Source organism: Nyctibius grandis, chromosome 1 (assembly GCF_013368605.1).
Source record: "Nyctibius grandis isolate bNycGra1 chromosome 1, bNycGra1.pri, whole genome shotgun sequence".
Taxonomy (NCBI): domain Eukaryota; kingdom Metazoa; phylum Chordata; class Aves; order Nyctibiiformes; family Nyctibiidae; genus Nyctibius; species Nyctibius grandis.
Window position 1 is genome coordinate 90,799,362 of NC_090658.1, and position 19,785 is coordinate 90,819,146.

General features: G+C 38.7%; 1 protein-coding gene across 4 annotated transcripts in view; it reads right to left on the minus strand.

Moving 5' to 3' along the window:
* Positions 1–19,785, minus strand: part of ZNF292 (zinc finger protein 292) — a 59,603-nt gene that overhangs the window by 16,391 nt on the left and 23,427 nt on the right. For all 4 annotated transcript variants that reach the window (XR_011049803.1, XM_068419553.1, XM_068419476.1 and 1 more), the window contains exons 2-4: positions 12,077–12,231; positions 11,472–11,550; positions 9,776–9,911 (exon numbers count right to left, since the gene is read on the minus strand). Coding sequence is in view for 3 of the 4 variants with exons in the window: in XM_068419553.1 (XP_068275654.1) it covers positions 9,776–9,911; positions 11,472–11,550; positions 12,077–12,231 (370 nt within the window). In the remaining variant the exon portion in view is untranslated. The remainder of the gene's footprint in view (positions 1–9,775; positions 9,912–11,471; positions 11,551–12,076; positions 12,232–19,785) is intronic.

Here is a 19,785-nt window from a genome sequence, read left to right on the forward strand (position 1 = left end):
CACACAAAACAGGTTTAGAAAGCATGTAAGTATTAAAATATTTAGATACCATTTAATTATAGTTCTTCAGTAAGAAATCAACACAAAGCTGCTACTCTTACATGCTTGCATTTTTGCTACACCTTTGCTAATAGTTGCCTTTTAAAGACCTCCCTAAGGAAGGATAAATGTGACAAGTGTAGAATCACCAGAGTTATTTTGTATTGGTGTTGAATATTTTGTATTATACATCTATACAATGCAGTCAAACTACTTTAAAAGTTTTTCAGCCAAATAAGTTTCCTACAAAAAAGAGGCCTGTCTTGTATACATTTGACTGTGTATAGTTTAAAACTCAAAGACACAGGAAATGGATGTATTTTATTCAACTATATTCTGTAGATATGATGCTACCAGAGTTAAAACTCGACTGTCTGTGCTAACAACCCAACTCTAGGTGCTTCAGTGGCAGGCGTAAGAATCCTACAAAAAAGGGTAGCACAGGTTAATGTTCCTACTCTTACACAAACATCTCGGGTCTCATCCAGATCTTCAAGATCAAAATTACTTCAGCTTTGAAGCATGAGGTTTAGTACTACCTCCAAAATATTTAAATTTAGTTATTAAAACTAGATAGATACAGAGACAAATCGATTTTGTTTAATCCTTTGACATCAACCCTCCCTGTGACAACTGTTTCCACAAGCTAGTTACACACTGCATGAAAAATCTTTCTGGTTTTCAATTACCCACATCTTAATTTCATGACACATTCCCTCATCTTTTAAAAAAACAGAATTTTCTACTGGTTTTTGTTTCCATTCTTTTGTGAAAAACAGCAGATACATGGTATTCTTTCAATGCTAGGGTAAAATCTTGATGCTTTCTAAACCAGATTTCTTCCAGCCTTTGAGTATTTTCATCACCCCTTCCCAAAACCTTCTGGGCATTTGCAGTGCTCACTTTCTGACACATTTTGGTAGAAACAATCATTATATTCCTCTTAATTTACTCGCCTTGAATTTCACTTGAATTGTGCTGCCTATTCACCTAATTTATATTTTCTTGACTTTCAAAGTCCTGTTCTTGAGGAAATAATTAAGTAATTTCAGCATCTGTAAAATTAATTATCTGTCTAGTATTTTGAGTATTAGTATACCAAACATGAGGTTCACTGAAAGAAAAACCATAATCTCATTTTCTTCTTTGATTCCTCCCATGCTAGTTTGTTTTTGAATCATGACTGTCTTTCATTTTCTCTCATGATTTCTCCTTTCTCCTTCTTCTAGCTACTTATACAGGATATTACTAAAAGCCAAGCTTGCAACTGAAATTAGGTCAACCATTTTCTTTTTTATCATTTTAGCACACAGAATTTTAGGGCAGAAAATACTGCCTTTTGCAGAAATCTGGCCTGTTAGACCCCATCATTATCTTTCATGCATTTTCAGATTTATGGTTGCATTATCATTTCAACCAAGTTGTTAGTTATTTGTTCAGGATCCTTGTGCATTATTACAAATGATCAGCCATGGCTCACTGATGTGTAAGAGCATTCAGTCAAATACGAGTTCTTTCTTCCTCTCTCCATGTCGGTGAAGATATGACCAGATTTTTATTCATGTAGGAACAAAGGAAAACTAGAGCCCACTAACAGACAATTGGTAGACGGTAGCCATTTCTGTGTTTATTAGAGGACATCTGCCTTTTAAGCAAAATAAATGTTCCTTTAATGTCATTACCAATGCCTTATAAAAAAAGTTAATACTCTTGTCAACCCACAAATGACCCAGTGATTAATTACATTCAATAGTTTTAGCCTTGCTCTTCCCTCCTACCAGGTACCAGTAATCCTTTCACCCACAGCGTTTACTCACAGCTAGGCTGCCTGGCCTAACACTGGAACATGTTACTTTATTTCTGTAAAAGATACAGGAAGACCTTAGACTTTAAGCTATATTGGTAACCCAAGACGTTTCACTCTGATTTATTATTATAATTACTGCATTTAATATTTTAGAGACTGTGTCCTATCTGCTAGTCCTCAGTAATCCCCTTCCTTTAGTGTTTACTGCTTCAGCCAGCCTACCTTGCATAAGCATCAGAACATTTTCTGTTATCTTCTCAACAAGATATAGGAAGACCTCAGGGTTAAAGCTACATATTAGCTCTTAAGCCTTTATTCTAATCCAAGTGATTATAATCATTACAGTTAACATTTCAAAGCTCATTCAAAACACAAGTTTTAATTATATGGATTTCGTAACTGAACAATGTACGACATTTTAAGACAAAAAACGGTGCCGAGTTTGCAGGAGCAAGTCTATGGTAGGGAAGAGTCTTAAGGATAAGATTTTGTGGGGGTTTTTTTGGGTTTTTGTTTGTTTGTTTGTTTGTTTGTTTTTTTGGGGTTTTTTTTGTGGGTTTTTTTTGTGTTTGTTTGTTTGTTTGAACATTTTATAAATATATTTTATAGTGCAATGTCTATTTCAAAAGTTACTGTAGACGAATTGTTAGTTTACCATAACAAATATAGCTTCATAAAAATGCTTTGAGGCACACCAGCTTTTTCAGCACAAGTCAGTTAACGTCTATAAGCACAAAACCTGAAGTATTTAATAAGAATTATATAGTTTATCAATAGCATGATTCTTGGAAGAATTATTAAATGTAATTTTTGTGCAATGCTCCACCATTCCTTAAAATTCACAAACTTATGTTTGTGCAAGGTATGTGCAGAATTCATATAAAATCACAGAGCTAACATGAGGGGAAAAAAAAGACAAGTAGATGACATCTGACAGATGGTACTATGATCTTCTAACTCTGGCAAATAAACTTGGAGATACTGGAATCTAACCTTTTAGACACACTTTCACCGTTATTCCCTTGAATCCCATAGTTGTAGTCTCAGGTCATACTACCAAGTGATTCCACGTCAAGTCCGCAAGAACTACTAGGAACTTTTCTTACAGGTAATGCTTATATCATACATTAATTAAAAAAGAGAAGAGATAATCCGTAGATTAGTAGCACACAAGAGCATGAATAAGCCGCGAGCACAGTTCTGTAGTAGTAAGTTCTTGATGGTGGACAGTCCACATGTATGTTATGTTTTGGTTGACTGAAGGACTTACAGAGCACAATGCAAAGAACTTTTGCCTTACTGAAAGCACTCATAATCCTGCTAACTCTACCCTTTGCCAATTCTTGGGTAGGTATATCTTAATCTACCACAGACCTTTATTTCTTCTCAGCCTTGCTCTAGCCAAGGAGGATTAAGGCAGGAGGTGAATGTACATGTGGACTATCCATCTCAAAGAACTTCAGTTACTAGTCAGTAACCTCTTTAGTCATCTTCAAGTGCTAGTCCACACGTGCGTTCACACTGCGGGCGACTCTGAACTGTACTCGATACTTTCATATTTACCTGGAGCTTGGTCTCAGAATCCTTCATGCAAACAACATCTCAGCACAATTTTGCTGAATGCAGCACCAATCCTGAATGCTTCTACAATGGCATATTGTCTGGTGAAAGGGTAAAAGAAGTTCCAGGAGGCTGCTTTGAATATATCCAGGATGCAAACACTTTTTTTTTTGTTTTTTAAAGTGAGGCTGCTAGTATCATTCAACTCCTGGTGGCAGATGCTCCGATTACTGAAAATAGTTCCATGCTGGCTGTTTGAATTCTAACCTGCCTGTTATCCACCTTGATAATCTCTGAGTAGTGATGGTTGTACCCTTGGACGTCTTTTCAGTGGGACATACTTCAGAAGTCTGCCTACTACATTTAAACTTATGAAAAATTCAAGAACTTAATTCTTGACATCCAGGTTTAAATCTCTAAGGATAATTAGAATCAGATAAAAAAAGCAGCAGCAGCCTGGCTTTTTGTAGGGTTATCTCAGATCCTTTTCCTCTAGACAGTTTCTCCACTCACCCTCAGTGCCAGCTGAGGAGAGACCAATGACAGCTTTGAAGGATTTCATCATCACTACGAGAAAATGACAACCTTGAGGATGGAAATATAGGTTCATGCTGAAGAGCACAAGCTACACAGACAGAAACTGAAGGTAGAAATGCAGTAGTAGTGTGTTTTACCATTGCATAGGCTATCACATAACCCAAACCACTTAGGCATACTTCAACTTTCAGTCTTTGGTACACTAAGCAATAAGGCCGACCAAATTAGCCACATCAAGAAATATAAATTCTGGTTGTCATTAATTCAGATCAGCTTCAATTCAATATTAAAATCAGTCCTGATCTCTAATTAAGCTATTTGGTAGTTCAGGAGGAGGCCAATAAGACAAAAAACCCACTAATGTGAAGAATTAGGACTATCTTGCTAAGGCTTCCTTCCCCAACCAATCTATGAAGCAGAGAAACATGGAAAATTCCTCTCTCCAAATACAAGCGCTTCTTGTTCATCATATGCAATCTCAGCTGAAACCTGAAGTAGCAGCAGGTCCAGTAAACATGCAAATCCAATGAAATGTCTGAGAGCAATATGAAAACAGTTGCCAAATGCTAAAGCAGGTGAACCATTTACTTTCAGACTAGTCAGTGATCACAGCTAATACTGCCATCTTTAATTTAATGATGTGGATAAGATGTTTTATTTTCACATCTTGAATCTTTCCAAATTTTGTTCTGCTTTGGTACCGAGACTAGCTGTTCCCACTATTTGAGGTTGATGGAAAATATTTGAGCGGTGCTCCATGGCAAAAAATGTTACCAATGTATTCATAAGGAATCTCTGAAATATTACTTGAGAAGACTGGTGCTTTGCTATCCTCATGACCCAATGGGAACATGTAACTTTGGGTGATCTCTTTAAGTCGAAAATGTCCATGATGCTACACAGCCAAAACTCAAAATTTGGTAGACATTCTTTAAAGGAGACAGGTTTAGGTGGAAAAAGAAGAAAATTCACATGAACAAGCAAGTAGTTTACAGCTCCTGAGCACACTTTTAAGAGATAATACTGTTGAGGGACCAGAATTTGAATCCAGACGTTGCAGGCCTACTCGCATAATTGTTGTGGGTCCTGTTGGGTAAAGACATAGGCAAGGGTCAGAAGCAAGAAACAATAAGATATGTGGAACTGGGGGAAGGATCTCTCTTTTCAGCACTGAACTGCTTTGAGGGAGTGGAAGATTGCCTAGGCATTCTTCAAATGAATGTAGATTGATTCGTGACACAATACCAAACAGATTCAGGTAACTCAAAAGGAGCTTCTCTCAGGAAATCTCTCAGATGGCAGCCATGAGTAGTGCTATCAACTCCAGATGTCCGCTTAGGAGGCCCACAAATGACATCCAAAGACCCTGCTGACAATTCAGTTTCTGCAAATAAACTCTCTTTGGAGTCATCAGTCAAGAATAAGAAAAAAAACATATCCCTCAGCTCATTAGGAATCCGAATTCCCATTTCCCAACTGGTCCTCCATACAAAACAGACTAGCATTGTGGGAACGACCACAGCCCCAAATGACAATGCTGATGTTCCAATTGCAGGAGGAAAGAGACAAATTTTCTTCAAAAACTCAAGTGGGGTATCAGCATTACAATAGTTCCCAACAGGAGATTCTCTTTTATTTGGTGACATCTATTGGACAGAATCTGGTAACTTAAGCCAGGTTCCCCAACATATGTGGTCAGAGATGGGCTAAAAATCCAGGGCAATGCCAATGTTTGTCACCCAAGCAGGTGACAAATCAAGTGGCTGGAAAATATTCCTGGTGCCAAAAGATTTTATGTGTGCACACACACATAAATCTGTATCTACTGTAGGTATGTAGTTTCTGCAGTACAGTTCAAGACAGATTTACTATTTTATATCATAATAATGTATGAACATCTTGTAGTAATGCAGTAACACCCATCAGCATCAAAAAAATTAGTGACAGGCATGCTGTTCTCATCAGTGCTTCAAACAACTGGGTACCCATCCTCTACTATTTTTGATCTCCTTAGCACACGAATTCTTACAGACATACATTCATCAGAAAATTGAGCTGTGCCCAAGGCAGTCAGGAGTAAGGCAATTACTTAATGACATGGCACTCAGAGAACAATGTCCCCAACATCTTAGGAAGCGAGTACTTCCTGATCATATTTAGGTGGAACCCATGCAACAATCCATTCCCAAAACTGGGGGAGCAAGAGAATAGTCCAGTTCAGACAAGCCTGCATTTGCTTGACTGTAATCAGAGCCAGCTGTGCTGTGTGGTCAGAGAAAATGAACTTGCCTCTCACACTATTGTCCTGAGTATGTACAACTTGAAAATAGAGGAATTCAAAAGAATCTGTCTCTGAGATGAAACAGACACCTAGTTGTGCTTCCTCCAGGAGACACAAAGAGGCAAACTGACCTTCAGGAGTCAACAACAGAGGCCTTCAAGAAGAATCACTAGCTGAAAATACAGCAGATATCCAGTTATGTCAAAGATTCTGAATAGGTTATAATTATTCTGAATAGGTCATAATTGAGACTACCAAGACTGAAATAAAATAAAACAAACATAAAGAAACAACTGAAAAAAAATACAGACAAGAAAAGCTTATGAAAAACACCACCAGTCTCAACTAGCTGTTTCATCTCCAACAGATAAAATGTTTACTCTAACCATTACTCAAAGACCCAGTTGATCAAATCTGCCAAATGATAACACCCCAGTGTAACAAGACGACTACTTAAATACTTGGGAACTTCTGAAACAGTGAATGGTAAGGGCAACATTAAGAACAAAACCAGAATCCTGTAATTGAAGTTTACAAATATTCCAAAGACTGTTAGACTGGAGTTAAGGTTGAAGACTGCTGAGAGACAGTTGCCCACTGAAAAATGGTAAGTCGTGGCCAGTGGGGGGGCTGGATTACAGACAAGAAAGACAGCTCTTTGGGCAATGGAGTTTTGGTATTACTAAAATATCCTTCAAATTAGCAAGAAGATGACACTAAACAATGCATTACAAAGGATGACAATAGCTAGAAAACAGCTTGTCAACTGAGTAACAAAAATACGGGTAATTAGTATGACAATCTTGCCACTGATACAAGGCGGGGAAAAAACCTCCAAACATATCCACAGGATGGCACTCCACCCCCAACCAAATGGTTCATGTTGGCTGAATGGATGAAACATGGTATAAAACTGAAAATGATGGAAGGCTGACTGACAATCTCCAGGCTGGAAACATCATCTAACCTACCAACCTGTACCCCAACAAGAAAATACCTTGAAACCACAGACAACTCTTATTTTGTTCAAAAGATTGCCCATCTTCACTCAAAAAGATGAAGGTTCCTTCACGTGGCCCTCTCTTAAAAAAGCAAAACAGCAGGATTTAATAATTTTTGAGAAAAACAAAATTCTTCAGTGTCCCAGCATCTTCTGGTCTCCCACACAAGTGCCCTGGGTAACTACAGCTTGGATTCAGCACTGCTCCCAGTGACATTAAGATGGAAGCTAATTCCTCGAAAGTAAGTTAAACTTATATCCAGGATCACTGAGTCTCAAACCACAAAAATTGCCAGTACAGATGTCAAAAATGGTTTGCACATTGCCATTGTTACCTGGATGGGGAGGCTAATAAGGCTTCCAAATACAAAAAAGCCAGACAAACTTCCTAAACACCAAGCACCCTGATAGTAATGGCTTTGTTACCCATTTTCCAGTGGACAGAACTCAGAGTTACGAAGCTAATGGGTGGCTTGAGAACTCTCCTCCTCCTGAATATCACCCACACTGCTGTTTGCCTTCCCTACTTTGCAAAAGGGGTAGCTCTTACTTTTGATGACGTTTTATCATGACACATACTTGCGCTTAGTTAAGTAGCGTTTTCTGCCATCGAGACAAATAATAACTGTAATAGGAATGAGTCAGTCAGCCCAAACCAGAAGCATCTTTCAGTAAACAGCATTCAGGAGTAAAAGGAATCCTGAAATGTCCGTAAAAAACTTCAGAGAAAAACACTGATAAAATGAATAGTTATCAAAACCAGATTCATGAGAGAGTTCTTAAAAAGCCTCAAATATAAGGCAAGTAAAATATTAATTAAACCACTCTCTCAGAAGTACCTTACTGTTAAGAGAACTAGTAAAAGAGTACTCTGGGGGACTCTGAGAACTGCATACCAATCCAACATCTGCATTAGAAGCACAATAGACTATTAAAAGAAGTGACAAAATGCAAATCTTGTGGAAGAGTAAGCATGACTTGTAAAAAAAAAAAAATCACATTATACATTTACTGGACTTATCTGAGGGAGTTATGATAACATGAATAAGGGAGATCCAATTAATCTTCCAAAGGCATTAAAAGAAGGTGCTCAAAACCCCTAAAGATACCAACCTATCTTGGTAGTAAAAAGAACATCCTTATATGGATGATTATCAGTTAAAAGAAAAAGGGAAAAAAGAAAACAAACTCTAAGTTGGTTCCCTGAGGATCTGTACCAGGACCTCTCCTGTCCAGCATTTTCATAAATATTTGGAAAAGGGGGTTAGAGAACAAGGTGATAAAACATGCTGATAAAAACAGGGTAGTAAAAGCATGCCAACTGTGAAAGACTGAAGGGGACTGCACTCCATAACACGGCGTAACAGACAAAATTAAAGTGTTGATAAAAACCCCAGTGATTTTCATGAGGCAAAAATGCACTCCCGATTGTACATACAGAAAAATATGCTGTGTGTTAGGGGAAAATCCTAACACTGAAACAGGTACTACTCCTCAAGAAAGAAATCGGGACTAAACCAGACAGTTTTAAGAAAACATCAGTTCAACGCTCAGTCAAGAAGCAAGTCTAATATTAGGAAATATTTTGAAAGGAATGCAGAATGAAGTGGCAAATCAGTACATCTGCATGTTGACTGCTGAATAAACCTTTGGTCCCCCACATGAGGAATGGAACAGTAAAGCAAGAAGAAGGTATGTAATAAAGACACTGCAAAAGAGAGAAGATGGGATATGACAGCAGTCTAACGAATCATGTCTTACCGAAAAGATGCATTCATTAAAAGATGCAAGAATAGTTTACTTTTTAATAAAGAGAGAATATCACACGAAATAAGCAGGCATCAGGCTAAAAGGAGGCAGACAGTAAGAGGAACTACTTTACTTGACATGAGAACTGTGTAACTCTGCCACAGACGCTTAGTTGTGATGGTTCATACAGATTCTAAAACCAATTAGGCAAAGAATCAAAAAAAAATTAGCTAAAATTTATTAACACAAGGATACCACTTTTGAATTGCAAATAATTAACAATGGAAATAATACATCAGGAAAGTATCATTGCATGCCTTTGCTGATCATATACTCTTCCTTATGCAACTGCTGTTAGCCATGCTCAGAATTCTGGTCTAAATGAATCTTTGGTAATGGCCTTCTTTGCATTTCATAACTGAGTAAATGCCATACTCATTTAAAAAAATGTGGGGTTTATTTTTTGGTTTATGTCAAGTAATTTTTATTTACCAGTACTAAACTTACCGCATTGTAACATATCCTGTACGTAACCTCCCTTCACATGGCTTATAAAGAAAATAACGCAAGATCTGCAGCTATGACTACATTTTATACTAAATACCAACATTAAATTACTTTTATATTCCTAGGAACATAGTGTCTTAGTAAGTCAGATAATGCTACAAGTATATTTATTTATATAGCTTATAAATTATCACATAGAGTATATTCAACAAAACACATCCATGTATCATAATAATATTTCAATACATTACAAAAATGAGGCATATTTTATCCAAACTATAATTTTAAATTTTACCTTTATCTGGATCCAACTGTTCCTGGGAAAGAATACCACACAACACTGGGTTCTTCCACACTCCTTTCTCTTGTGTAAGTGTAGTTAAAATATGCAGTTCCTGGCTGCCATTTTCCATCAAGTTTTTATGAGCCACCTGAAGGATATATTTTACAAAACAAAGTATTGTTAAGAAAAAATTAAGAATATGTGCCTTTTATACTCCTTTATACCTTATGTCAAAAACAACCCCTTACCAGATAAAGAGTTAAATGTACAACAAAACAATCTTAATATTCAGCCTATATAGGTTTTACTTCTGCCTCCGTTGCCTAAGATTTAGACAGAGAAACCAAAAAGATTGAGTGCCCCAAACTTGCCTTGAGATTTGTTAACAGGGCTACTTCTTAAAATTCTGAAACTATATTTTGAAATAGGCCTCCCTTTTAAAAATAGATGAGCAAATTCTCTGGTCCACACATTGGTCTGGAACCAGCAGCCTAAACTCTTACTTTTTTCAGCCTCTTCAGCAGCTCAATTTTTATGCACTGGAGACACTGAAAAAAAAGTATTTTTGTAGAGGTGAAAGACTTAAGCTTTAAGACCTCACCACATGGTTCTATGCAAATACGATGAAGGCAGGCTGGAGTCTTAAAATCAATTAAAATAGTTTCTACTGCTATTTAGATACTAGGATAGATTCAGGAAACAGAGGGATGCTTGGGATCAATTAAATACCTTGAAAAATCTGTGGCTTAAATAGCAATGTGCAACTAACACTGGTCCTAAAAAAACCAGAAAGGGTCATCTCTACCTTCTTTTACTTTTCCCCTTGCTCTGAAGGCTGTGGAACGTCCTGGGACAAAACATACCTCTTCAGAACTGATTTACATCAGGCAGTTGCTAGTCAAAATTCACTCTAAAAAATCAGCCTTGCATCTTCCTACATTATTTAGGCTGAGAAACCTGAGGTAACTGTATTCTTTCCTTCTCTCTAACCCCCACTTCCCCGCCCCCTCGCCCCCAAACTGTAGGCAGGACCTCCCACTACATATTTCCGATAAATACTGAGGAGCAGAACTTGTTTCAACACCCTCCATTAAAGCAGAGCTCTAATCCTTAACCTGCTAGTGCCCTGTGGGAGATCTAACAATCCTGCAGTATCAATAGATCTTTCACTCATCATAAATCTCAAATGTACAACCACAAATAGCAAAGAACCATAGAATCATAGAATAGTTTGTGTTGGAAGGGGCCTTTAAAGGTCACCTAGTCCAGCCCCCCTGCAGTGAGCAGGGACATATTCAACTAGATCAGGTTGCTCAGAGCCCCATCCAACCTGACCTTGAATGTTTCCAGGGATGGGGCATCTACCACCTCTCTAGGCAACCTGTGCCTAGACTGTGCATAAAAAGAATGACTTCATATGGTATTATTTCATTTCTAACAGTGTTAATAGACAAATATCTTTTAAAACATGAGCTTTCTTTCAAGTATCTAAACATATTTTTTCTCCAAAGCTACTACACGAACTATGACAGACAACTGATATGGCTGACAGCAATTACTGCAGGGTACATAGCATTTCCAGCTGAAGGGCTTGATCTTTATCAGCCACCAGGAAACAAGCCTACATACATGCTACATACTTAATATCCCTAAGTTTCCAAGCCATTCTTAAAAGCCGTTAAGTCTTCATTTTGTAAATCAAACTCACCTGTACAAAAGCCTGAAATTCTTCCCATTTGTTTTCAGGAAAATCAAGAGGCAGACACAGTAGAAGCTCAATACAGCTTCTGGAAGGCAAACAGGAATATTATTTGACACAAATTTTGGCTTTTAAAATGTATAATCAACAGTTCTTAATTCTAGTACCCAGTTATTTGTTTGAAATGCTAAAGCCATACAAGTCTGTTTTGTTTGAACATATAAAGAAAAGGTGGTCATGGACACTCTTGCAGAGTAAAAGCAAACTCTCTAAAAACTACTACTAATAAAAAAAAGGATTTATCATTGAAGTTCAACCCTGTAACACTGTGTGTAAATTGATGCACTTTCAGATTGCATGCAGATCAATAGCAGCGAAGTGTTTCAAGCCAGGGATGTTGGCTTGTCCTATATCAGAAGATTCCTTTCAAGATTGGTCCATTTCCAACAACCAAAGATATTCTCTCTCACATACAACATTCACCATGAGGAAAGAAGGTGCTTCCCAACCTATTTAGAATTTCTGTAACTTGCGAACTGGATTGGGAAAGCATTTAGGCAGTGCAAAAGTTAATAGCATACAGGTTGATTTTAGTAACTGAAAAACATACTCACAGTGCTAAACGTTCAAGCACAAAGGCTACATTTTCACACTCAGAGGTAAGATAAGGTCGTGCTTTAACATAACTTCGGATAGCCACTGTATACACCTCTAACAGGGGCAGAGGGTCTTCCGATGTTTTCCACTTCTCCGCATATTCCAGCAAAGTCTGTTTAGGAAGAGGAACAAACAACACCAAAATTCAGGAACACATGTAAGTTTTTAGTTTTATACTCCTCACTAGTAGACTACGCTTCTTAATGATTACCTGTATCTCCTTTATCTCCTGTAATATGAATTACATGTTCTTAAAATATGCCCCTTTTCCTTAAAATGTGTTGTTTCATTAACAACTGGAACTTAAAACTCCACACAAAAATCATTCTCTTATCATATAAAAATGTTATGACCGACACTTTCCCCCTATTGTATCATTGTAAAATTCAGTTTACATTCATATTTTCTAAATACAAAAGCCCGAAGAGCATATCTGAGAATGTAACATACTTAAGGGACTGAAAACTCATTCTTTAGATATTTAACTCTACAGTTCAGCTTCTAAAGCAAGTAAATTTGAAAGCACTAGCCTTTCTTTTAACTTGTCTACTTTTGGAACAGTTTTACATTTCCTCTCTTGCCATCTTGCTGATACAGGTATTTTCAGGATATTGCTTTTTACATGGTCCTGAAAGGAATATGAACTATGCATTTTAAAGACAGCATTATATACACCCAAAACTCATTAGTCAAGAAGTTGTTTTCCTACTTTGCCACATGAATACCTACAAACAATGGTTTAGAAATAAAACTCATGAGAGTGATGGAATAACCACCACCACCCAAAGTACAAAAGGCTTCCGTTCATTTCAATCAGGTACAGGGAACTCAGGCTCAGACAAATATTAAGGTAGAGTAGCTAGTATGGTTCTCCTGTCAGCATCCAAACCATGTTTCCCTCGGATCTCTGCTCTCAAGCCTGGGACAGCTTAACGGATTGCAAACTAATTTCTACACTACAGCAGGTTGCAGCCTTTCTTATTAAGATGATCAATTTTGCTGTTTGCTTCTTGAGGAGCATAACAGGCAGAAAGCTCAGAGTAATAGACAGCAGTCCGACACCCTGCTCAAAGCAGGACCATTAGAATAAGTTGTTTGGAGTAATGTCCGATGTAGCTGTCAGTATCCTGAAGGACGGAGACTTCACGGCCTCTGTGGGCAACCTGTTTCTGAGTCTGACTACCACTTATTGGGATTTCCCCCCGACCAGTACCTAGATGCAGTCCCACATGTTCTCAATAAAGGGATAAGTGGACTATTTCATGGATTTGTTTATAAGGATACTATGGGAGACAAAGCCCAAGGCCTCGTTGATGTCAGGCAGAAAAACATCTGCTGCTATCCCCTCACCTGCAGAACCTACCATTTCATCACAGAAGGAAATCAGGTTTGTCAGTGTGAAAGTATTTTACACACCTCATACTGTCAAGGCCATTTAGCAAAAGTCATGGTTCCCCTTTTTATTAACATCAGCTGTAATTAAAACAATTTTGACAATATTGGTTCAATTCTGACAAGGTTTGTTCTGGTACGGAAAATCAGAGCCCTCTGGACAATAAAGCTCTTCTGCTACAGAATCCCCCCCACACCTGAACAAAAACCAGAACAAACTGGCTCTCAACTCATTTTAATATGCAAATGTAATAATCAATGAATTTGCTATGTCTGGGATATAATGAAACTCAAACGATAAAATTGGACTTTGAGCAAGTTGTCTTTGGCTTTATGTATTAGAAAGTAAGAAAACCAAACATTAATTCTTCAGGAAGGTCAAGTCAGTCACATGAAAAGACAAGACAAAGCAAAACTAAGTTTATTCCTCTCTTCAACTCTACTACGTCTAGCGCAAGTTAAATTTAGCATTGCCCTGTCTATGTAAGATTTCTGTAGTGTGTTACCTAGTGGTACTATTAAAGAACATACTTAAAATTCTCATATTTGGCAGTGTCCAAAATAAATCCTCTCAATAAAAAATGTCAACTATATTAAAGTGAATCAGAAAACTGTTTAATGTGGTTATTCAGTCACAATACTGCAGCCAGGTTACAGCACAGACAAAACACAGACCAAGGGTATCCCAGTCAAGGATATAACAGGCAAGAAATATGCAGTTTTTGACAAACTGTTGCATTAAAACCTGTTTTGGTTTAAAAGGACGTCTTAATATACACTCACCTTAAAAGAAGTTACATACGCTACCTTCCTGCTGCAGCAGCAGATGCTGCTGCAGCATCTAGTGCTCCCTACTGGAACCTTGCACCCAGCTGGAATATTGTCTGTTTTACTGTAACCCCAATACGATGCTCTCCTAACAGCAGCAAAAAAGCACCACGGATCATGACAGAGAAATCAAGGAAGAGTAAAATACAGCAGAAGCATGAAAGAAGCAACAAAGGAGGACTGGATAAACAAGCTGCTAACAATGTTAGCAAGCATCTATTTCAATACCATTTAGCAATTTTGATCATTGCACTAGAATAATCAGGTCAGAACAAAGGAGTTGGCTTCAAACAATCTTGAAAGAAACCCCAGTAAAAAGTCTCCTTCTGCCCAAATACTCACATTACCAGATGTACTATGATTTCAGCTATTGGTTTGTCATAGACATGTTTAAAGATGCTAGTGGTAAAACAGCAAAGCTGAAAAGAAAAGAGCCTATGAAAGTACATTTTACATCCTTCCCTCTTTGGGTCTTGAAGCAATGTTTTGGACGGAACGGGCAATGATTCCTTCCCCTCGTCCAGCTGACAGAAGTATCCACGTTAAAAGAGTGAATGCGACAAGCTTCAGGTTTATGTGAATGCCAGACTTGCAGAAGAAACCCTTTCTCCTTAACTTGATGTTGTTTCTTGTTAAGAATACAGTACAGCAATCAATGCAGCACCTTTCACAGTGTAGTACTATAGAAAATTTAAAATAAAAAGCATACTTGTATAATCTTTTTTCTTCATGGAATAAACTCTTCCTTCTTTTAAGTGCTTGGGTATGACTTGTATTTTTGCACTGGAGAAAACAACACACAACTGCTTTTCGTTAAATGAATATTACAGCTTAACCAAATTTACACTTGCTTAAAAGAAACAATTCTCCCTGCACAGAGGAAATGTGAAAACAAGTCCCTGGTGACATTGAATAACAGAGGGACAAACATGGTAATAAAACATTCAGTATATCTTACTGTTCATATGGATTCTTAAATATGCTGGGAAAATTCTTTGCTTGGAATGCTACCTAGCTCAAACAGGGTGTCAGCTTCATGATTGCAGATGAATAGTTAAAGCTAATGTTATCATCATGAATTATTTTTGGTTTTTGATTAATTTGAAACAACATATTTCTCCTTTTAGACTAAATATTTAAAAAAAACCACACACACACACACAAAAAAAAAAACCAAACCAAAAAAAACCCCAAGTAGTAGATAACTTATCAGACCAAGGCAGTAACAGGTTGCATATACTGCCATTCAGTTTTATCCAGCTGATGGTCCAAACTTGACAGAGCTGGCGGCCATCATGTATCTGCCAAATAGCTTCTGCCAGTAACATAAGTTTATATCTAGGAAGATTAATGCAAGCTTTGGCAAGTGAAGGATATTTCAAAGTTAGCTACCAAGCCAGGACAACTTATCCTGAAACTCTCCAAGTGTATAGTTGAGCAGAAGAGGGAAGAAGAAAGGGGTGAGGAAGGAAAAGGAAGCAGGGAGATGTAACTAAGCAATTGGTCATCTGACAAGCGTGACTGAAGAATTATCAAGAGGATTCTCACCAGCTGTTGCAAAGACAGCAACACCTAGAACCTAAAGAAGAAACTAATGGCCTCAGTAGAGAGACATTGATCCATAAAGCAAGCCATGCCAAGTGACCATGGAGACCTGTAACAACCAGATCAGAAGATCTCAAGTTTCATGGGGCAGGAAAGAGAGACCTTATAGGTAGCCAGCGTGCTAAAAAACCTCCAGCTAGGCAGTATCACCATCCAATTTGCACAAGGGAGGATACTGAAGACCGCAGGCCCATTATGACGGAACCCAGCTCAAATTCTCCCAGATAATTACAGAACTTTACAGTATGTAGTCACTAATACCAGAAAATCGGATTGGGGAAGAACTACAAAAGCACTTTCAGAACCTATGAAAGCCCAACCAACACTACTCCAATCCACGTTCCGATTAATATGGATAAATTGAAGCAAGTAAGATTTAATTTTGAAAATATGATGTTTAGTAGTAGTTAACCAAAACCAAAATAAAAGTAGATATAATCAACACATTGGCAAATTCTCAGAATCCACCACCTAACAAAAAGTATTTGTTATGTTGGTGAACTCTTACTACCAATACTGTCCTTTAAAAGTGGCATGTACAGAGGCAAACTCTGTATAAAGCAAGCAGTTTGCACTATAACATAGTGGCACTAATTTCAGCATTAAATAGCTCTATTTTAATCTTATATATATATATATAGAACAGCCACTTCCAAGCCATTACATGAACTATATTAAGCACTTACACCTACCACGCCCTTCAAAAGTATTTGCCAGTATGACAGATTTCCTTGTCTGGATGTCCCCAGACTGCAGAGCACTGCCACTGTACAAAGAAAATCAAATTCATTCTGCTTTGCTTAATGAATCATTGTTGTGCTCCGCTTACAACCATAAAAAGAAAGAATTTTACCCCCAGCCCTGGGCCTCATTAAGTTATTTATCTCCCTAGTCAGGACATGCTTGTTAATCAAGCCAAGTACTGTATTCAGAGTACAGCAGCAAAGTACTGTTCCTCTGTGAGACTGAAATGGCATTTTATTTCAGCAGCAGCTTACATAGTCAAGAATGCTCCAAAAAACAGAATTATCTCAATTTGTACAATAAAAATCAATAAGTATTATATCTGTGATTTAAACTGTGGAAAATATTTAGCCATGGGTAATATTCAGACAATACATTTTATCTTTTTCAGTCTTTATCAGAACCCTTACAGGGAACATTGCAGTAGCAGTGCACCCACCAGAGGATGCTTTTCTACTTTCAAATGTTATACTGAGCAACCTTCTTGGCTAAAACTAGCCCTACAATACCAAAGCTGTGTTAAAATAAGTTTCATACTAAAAGAAGGCATTATTTACTATTTAACCAGAGTTTCACACATACAGTCCACATCTACATGTTTCTTCATCTCTTAAGATCAGATTCTTACTTACCCTTGTAGGTACTGGAATAAGGGCAAGCTTACCTAAATACGTTGGAACATACCTGGGACTGCCATTTCCAATCCCTGCTAAGCCCAAGGGCCTAAGAGGCAGGGAAAGTGACAGAGAGTGGTCATACAGGTAAGCTGCACCTCTCAAACCACTCCAGTAACTAGCAAAACCTCTATTTCAGCAATTTTCCTCAAGCACATCCACATAGGAGAAGAGTCCAAGCAACAAGCTTGATACAACCAAATTGTCTGGAGACGACCCTTTAGGAGCTGCGCACAAAGAGTGGCTGCAGGAACTCCCTCCACAAAGCCAACATCCGCAGCGGGAGAGGTAGCTAATGATGACCGAGCTCCACGTGAACAGCCTGACTCAGGAGCGACAGCACTTCTCCGTGAGACCACTCTGCCACTTCATGTTCACGTGGAGCACGTTCCCACGAAGGCAGGGCTCCCCTTCAGTTGGTACAACCCCACTACTCACTCCTCCAGCACCTGTCAATAACTGACTGATTCAAAAGAGCAGATGCTTTCACAGGAACCAGCAAAGGGTCTGATGCAAGAAAATAGGGCAAGCTTTATTCAAAGCTGGTAAAGAATGGCTACAATTCTGCTAGCATCAACAGAAATTTCAAAAGAAAGTGAAGGCTACAGTCAAGAAAGAGGATAACATAAAACCAGTGAAGCAGGTCTCACGTATCAACCATGCATGTGATTTAAGAACCTTTTCTTGGCTTAAGATTCTCCTCTGTGAAGAATGCAGGTATGCTCTAATGACCACAGCATTGTATCATTAGATGGATCACGAGCAAATGAAAATGAATTGGGGATCCCGAGTTTGGTATAATCATACAGAGGCAGATACAGAGAGATGCTGTATGCCCTAATGTGCCTGACACTGTAACTGTCTTAAGACTCTTAAACTACTGCATGAAATCAGTAGGACAACGTGAGCAGATTTATCTGATTTCTTCTTTGAATAATAATAATACAAGCAGTGACTTTCATGACAGCTGCCTTGCAGGATGTGTGCACTGTTTCTATGTTCCCTAATTTTATCTCCTATATGCCAATACTTGTAAAAACATGCAGCTCAGATCCACTTTGTTTAATGCGCTTTTTGAAATGAGCAACCAGAATTTCCCCTAAAACAGTATGAAAATTAAGAACTGGCCACAGATGTTTTATATACATTCAATTAATGATTTATGAATTGAATATGACTAGTAAGTAAACTACCAAGAATTTCACTGGTCATAAAGATAAAATTCTCCTCTTTGCTTTCTTAAGAGTCTTCTGAATTAATTTTCTAATTCATTTCACTATTCTTCAGCAACCTCAGAACGTTACTAATCAGCTCAGCTGAAGAAAAGTGTCAGTTGCTTGTTCTCTTGCAGAAACTGCACCCTACCCAGAGCAACTCACTTGGGCATTGTTTGCAAAGCAACAAGACTACATACAAGCCCCAAAGAGTTACTTTCCTTGCACTAGACAGGCTCTTCACAGAATCACAGAATCACAGAATCAACCAGGTTGGAAGAGACCTCAGGGATCATCGAGTCCAACCGTTGCCCTGACACCACCCTGTCGACTAGACCATGGCACTAAGTGCCATGTCCAGTCTTTTCTTAAACACATCCAGAGATGGTGACTCCACCACCTCCCTGGGCAGCCCATTCCAATGTCTAATAACCCTTTCTGAAAAGAAATACTTCCTAATGTCCAACCTGAACCTCCCCTGGAGAAGCTTGAGGCTGTGTCCTCTTGTCCTATCACTAGTTGCCCGGGAGAAGAGGCCAACTCCCACTTCACTACAACCTCCCTTCAGGCAGTTGTAGATGGCAATAAGGTCACCTCTGAGCCTCCTCTTCTCCAGGCTAAACAACCCCAGCTCCCTCAGCCGTTCCTCGTAGGTCAGACCCTCCAGACCCTTCACCAGCTTGGTCGCCCTCCTCTGGACTCGCTCCAACACCTCAACATCTTTCTTGAAGTGCGGGGCCCAGAACTGAACACAGTATTCAAGGTGCGGCCTCACCAGTGCCGAGTACAGAGGGACAATCACTTCCCTAGACCGGCTGGCTACACTATTCCTAATAGAGGCCAGGATGCCATTGGCCTTCTTGGCCACCTGGGCACACTGCTGGCTCATGTTTAGCCGGCTGTCGATCAGCACCCCCAGGTCTCTTTCCACCGGGCCGCTTTCTAACCACTCTTCCCCCAGCCTGTAGCGCTGCATGGGGTTGTTGTGGCCGAAGTGTAAGACCCGGCACTTGTTCTTGTTGAACCTCATGCCGTTGGTCTCAGCCCATCTATCTAACCTGTCCAGATCCCTCTGTAGGGCCTTCCTACCCTCCAGCAGATTGACACTCCCACCCAGCTTGGTGTCATCTGCAGATCTGCTAAGGGTGCACTCAATCCCTACGTCTAGATCATCTATAAAGATATTGAACAGCACCGGCCCCAGAACTG